We start from the raw sequence: 4642 nt of genomic DNA on the forward strand, positions 1-4642 counted from the left end.
AGGCAGGGTAAGGAGAGGGGGGATTTTATTGCCCTGTTATTTTATCAGACAGCTCAGGGGGTGGCGGAGGGCGGCTGCAGACGGTGAGCTTCTCCATCAGCCCCGGGCAGGACAACCACTGTGTCCCCATACACGTCCCTGCCAAGCGCTGCATCCCAAAACCGGAGTCCAAAGGCCCCACTGGGCGTCACCTGTGTGCACTCGGGCACAGTGATACCTTCTCAGTGCTCTATGTCCACGGTGACACTAATGTCACCATGCGGTGCTGCCAGGGTGCACCCGAGGGGCTCCGTGCCCTCGGCGCCGGCATGGGGGCAGCATCTGTCCTACCCCCAGGGTGCTGCTCATCGCCCACCCTTGCTTTTCCTCCTCCAGGGCCAGCCCGAGGATGAAGAATCTCCTCTTTGTCTTGCTCTTGGCGTGCGGTAAGTGCCCCGGTTTCACCGGGCTAGGCTGGGATCTTGTCTGCATGGCAAAAAAGACGTACAAACCCAGAGTCTTTGTGCACAATTCAGGCTTTTGTTTATATTTTGCAGTTTCTCTCTAATGCTTTGTGTAGCACTGCTGTAGTCCTGGAGGTCTTTGTGACGGTGAGGCTTTGAGATGCTGAGATCCGTAGTTACTTTAAGAGACCCTGGAGTCTGTTGTCACCTGCTTTCCTGCCTGTGCCAAGCCCACGGCTGATCCCGGCAATGTGGCATTGCCGGTTGCAGGATGCAAGCGTGGCACAGCCTGTACAGAGAGCAGTAATATCTTCTGCCTGACTGAATCAGGTAGCTGCAGAAACCAGACATAACTCTGAGGGGTTTTTTTGGGGGCTTCTCATGGTTCACATGCCTGAAAGCATGTATTTCCAACAATGCCAGACAATTCCTCTGCCTGGTGCGAGGCACAGGGAATGCTGCCTGTCTCCTCACTCGGCACCGGTGCGAGCCCGTCCCTCTGCCCCTCCGCAGGGCTGCTGCTGGCTCGTGGCAGCGTTTTGGAGCTGGAGCGGATGATCAAGTCGGCCACGGGGAAAAGCGCCCTGCTCTCCTACAGCTGGTACGGGTGTTTCTGCGGCATCGGGGGCAGAGGGACCCCAGTAGACTCCACAGACTGGTGAGTACCTGGAAAAGCATCGCCAGTTGCCGCCCCGGTGCAGGGTGCACAGGGGTCCCTAGGAAACCTCCTCGCTGGCAGCCTGCTGGTGCTGGTGTGCTCTGAGAGGGGGTTTTGAGCCATTCCCCGGCCATGTCTTGGTGCTGCCTTGTCATCCCCTCCTTCCAGTCACCTTAAATTTGAGGCTGGACCTTCCTTTACCTTCCAAGTGTGGTGAGGGAAGGTTCGGGGGCAGCAGTTTGACATGGTGTCCCCCACAGGTGCTGCCATGCCCACGACTGCTGCTACAGAAAGCTGAGAGAGGGCCAGTGCAGACCCCTGATAACCCCATACCACTTCGACGACGCCGATGGAGACATCATCTGCAGTGAGTACCACCGAGCGGGGGGTCCCACGGAGGTGGGGAACCAGTGCTGCTCCCTGTGACACCCCAGCCCTGGAGCAGGGTACACAGGAGGGCATCCCCCCCGGGGGTGAAACCAGCCTGATGCCCGGTCGGATGCAGCGTACGATAAATAAATGGGCATTGCAAGGGATGCGGGCAGGCTGGAGAGGACGATCACCGGGACATGCTTCTTCATGCGCTTCCCCTGGGCAGCTCCAGGCATTGGGGGTGCTCCAAGGGGACCCCATCACCGACGCCAGGTGGAAAAGCCACCGCAGAGCACCATGGTTTTTCCCCACAGGTAACGAGCAGAGCTGGTGCAAGAGAGAGACCTGCCTATGCGACAAGGCGGTGGCTTCATGCTTCGCGAGTGCTTTGCATTCCTACAATAAATCCTACCGCTTCTATTTCAAGCTGAAATGCCGAGGAAGTAAGCTCCAGTGCTGAGGAGGGGAAATCTGCGCTCAGGGTTGCAGATTTTGACTGGTTTTCCCCTTGCTATGGAAAGAAAAGCCTGATGTGGGGGCTGAACAGAGCCGGAGCCATTAAGGCTCCCCGCAAGGTGATGCTCAGGGTGAGGAAGGGCACGCACACAGTTCCCAGAAAGACATGTCAGCTTCCATTTTTTGGTCTCTTCCTCCTCTCTTTTCTCCCTTGATTTCATTTCCCAGCAAAGATAATTAAATAAAAGGTATTTGAAATGATTCTCCATGGTGTTTTTCTCTAAGAGACACTGAGATTGAGGCACTGCAATGATGGCATCTGGGCTACTGAGTTTGGGGAGCACTTTTGCATCTCACACCTTAGCTACACCATCTGCCTGACACCCCAATATTTCCATGGTCCCGACAGCAGCCTGAAAAAGCCAAAAGTCTGACAGCGGCTGTAATTCGCAGGTTTATCGCCAGGTCTATCCCGCTGCGGAGCAATATTGCTGCTGCCGGATCCCCAGCTGTAGAGGACCACTTTGCATCGAGAAACGGGAACAAATAAATGCCACCAAGTAAAACCCCCTGGGGTTTGTTAACAAAATAATTCCCCAGTGGCAAGCCCTGATGGCAGTCAGGTTTTTTGGCTTCTCCCAACACCCTCTCCCGCTAGCTGAACTCACTCCAGGAGCTAAAACAAAACGGTGCATTAAGAGGCAGGCGAGATATGGCCAAAAGGTGTTTTTACAGGAATAATGGAAGTGGGAAAATGTGGGACACCATTTGAGATCCTCCTGAGACACTCACTCACGTAAAAATGGTGGCCAAAATTAAGGCTAAAGAATAGTTATCCGCAGAGGAGGGAAGATTTCAAAGCCTCGTCCATTCCAAGGTGGATGCTAATTTAGGAGGGCAGTTAAGTTGGTGACTAAATGGTTTCTCCATAAGGGATGAGTTCTGCATAGGGTTGCAGTGACGAGGTGGAAAAAAATCATAGAGAGAGAAATAAAGGGAAGTTGCATTCACTCATCCCAAAACATCTGTTTTGCTTCATTCTCCTCTCACGGTGGGCGAGCCTTTAACCACCCGGTATCTGTGTAACCCCAGTTCTGGGAACTGCACATTTAAAGATGCTTTTATTGTTGCCCATATACTTTTCCCAAAGAACCGATAACTCGCCCTGAATCACCTTTGCAGCGTGGCAGAGGGACAGTTCCCAAACCGTATGACCACTCAAAAACCCCAAACCCACTTCACTCGTGGCTGCCGGGATGCAAAAGCTGAATCAGGGCTATTATTTCCCCCCGATACGGCACCGTGGTGCTGGGGAGGGCAGAGAAAAAGGCCCTCGGGCATCTCTGGCCAGGGGCAGAGAGTGCTGGCTTCCTCCTCGGGCTGGAAATGATGCTGCTTTGCCGGCTCATCCCATCTGGCGCTGGCCCCCATGTGTGGGGCACGGAGCCGGGGCATTGGGGGGATTTCTTGCATTCCTGTAAAGGGGAAGGACGGCACCTTCTCCTTTGCAGAAAAGCCCAGTCGTCAAGATTTGGGCAAAACGAGCATCCGACACCGGAGAGCAAACCCTATATAAAGCAAGCCCTGCCAGCTGCAGGGCCCTGCAAGCAAGCGGTGCCTTTCCCAAGGTAAGCGGGGATGGAGGAACGCTTTTCCTCCCTTTCCTACCTTAACCAAAAGCCGTGGTGCAAGCGGGGAGCGAGTCCATGCCGGGAAAGCAGGAGCAAAGGAGAAGCTACCCGAGATGCCAGCCCAGAGGCAGAGCGGTGGGGTGCAACCCTCGAGGGCTGATCGTTCCTCCAACTTTTCTTCCTTTCCCTTCATTTTGCTTTTTCCCACCCCTCCTCCATCCGATTGCCATCGCTTCCCATCCCCGACGCAGCAGCGCTTTGTGCCGAAGCGATGGTGACGGGCGCATCCTCGCCCCCCTCATCTCCCCTAATCCCCAGAGGTTGGGAGCATCTCTGGCCCCAGACGAGGGGGGAAGTAAAAAAGAAAGTGGTTGATATAATGGGGAAATTACATAGGTTTGGTTTCCTCTCCCAGGGCTGTCAAAAAGATGAACTCTCTCCTCGCCTTCGCTGTGCTGTTTGCTTGGGGTAAGTGTCCTCGCTTGCACCAGTCCCACGGCTCTCTGTGCAGTTGCATCCATGGAAATTAGGACCAGACTGGTGATTTCTTAACCTTTCCCCATCACCACCTCTCCGAAACACGCAACAACTCTCCTACACTGAGCCAGGGATACGTTTCCTCTCCGTTGCATCTACTCATTTTTAAGACATCACCAGCCTGGTACCAATCTGGGGGCTGGAGGGGTGCGGGGATGCTGCTGGGGAGCCCGGCGTTGGCGTGAGCCCCACTGATTTTCCCCCCCAGTCTTGTCCCCGGCTCGCGGGAGCCTCTGGGAGCTGCACAAGATGATCACGAAGGCAACGGGGAAAAACGCCTTGCTGCATTACTCCTCCTATGGCTGCTACTGCGGCTTGGGGGGCAAAGGGCATCCCAAGGACGCCACGGACAGGTAAGTGCCTGCTTAAAAATCTTCCTGCCCGAACACATTCTTGCATGGTTTCAAATTTGGGGGGTAGGGGAGAAAAAAAACCCAACCCCCAAAGCCTCGAGCTCCTGTACAGATGCTGCCAGCTGCACGATACCTGCTACGACAACCTCCTGAGCTACCGCTGCAACGCCAAGGTGCAGCGCTACCGCTACG

The 4642-nt window shown here is 55.0% G+C and overlaps 2 protein-coding genes across 2 annotated transcripts in view; both read left to right on the plus strand.

The window, feature by feature from the left end:
• Positions 1-388: 388 nt before the first annotated feature.
• LOC104076297 (phospholipase A2, membrane associated-like) lies at positions 389-1933 on the plus strand. Its single transcript, XM_009577117.1, has 4 exons — positions 389-425; positions 957-1101; positions 1362-1468; positions 1788-1933. The coding sequence occupies exons 1-4, from the start codon at positions 389-391 to the stop codon at positions 1931-1933; spliced, it is 435 nt and encodes a 144-aa protein (XP_009575412.1).
• A 2055-nt stretch (positions 1934-3988) lies between these two features.
• LOC104076295 (basic phospholipase A2 Cdr-13-like) overlaps positions 3989-4642 on the plus strand; it is an 885-nt gene continuing 231 nt past the window's right edge. The window contains exons 1-3 of the mRNA XM_009577116.1: positions 3989-4034; positions 4306-4450; positions 4563-4642. The exon at positions 4563-4642 is cut by the window's right edge and continues 6 nt beyond it. Coding sequence (XP_009575411.1) covers positions 3989-4034; positions 4306-4450; positions 4563-4642 — 271 coding nt within the window. The remainder of the gene's footprint in view (positions 4035-4305; positions 4451-4562) is intronic.

Source organism: Fulmarus glacialis, unplaced genomic scaffold (genome assembly GCF_000690835.1).
Source record: "Fulmarus glacialis isolate BGI_N327 unplaced genomic scaffold, ASM69083v1 scaffold24594, whole genome shotgun sequence".
NCBI classification, from domain to species: domain Eukaryota; kingdom Metazoa; phylum Chordata; class Aves; order Procellariiformes; family Procellariidae; genus Fulmarus; species Fulmarus glacialis.

Excerpts from the sequence above, each read along its gene's own strand:
- LOC104076297 (XM_009577117.1), top strand. The coding sequence starts at position 389 with ATGAAGAATCTCCTCTTTGTCTTGCTCTTGGCGTGCG. Across the intron at positions 426-956 it reads TGTCTTGCTCTTGGCGTGCG|GGCTGCTGCTGGCTCGTGGC; the intron begins GTAAGTGCCCCG and ends GCCCCTCCGCAG. Across the intron at positions 1,102-1,361 it reads CCAGTAGACTCCACAGACTG|GTGCTGCCATGCCCACGACT; the intron begins GTGAGTACCTGG and ends TGTCCCCCACAG.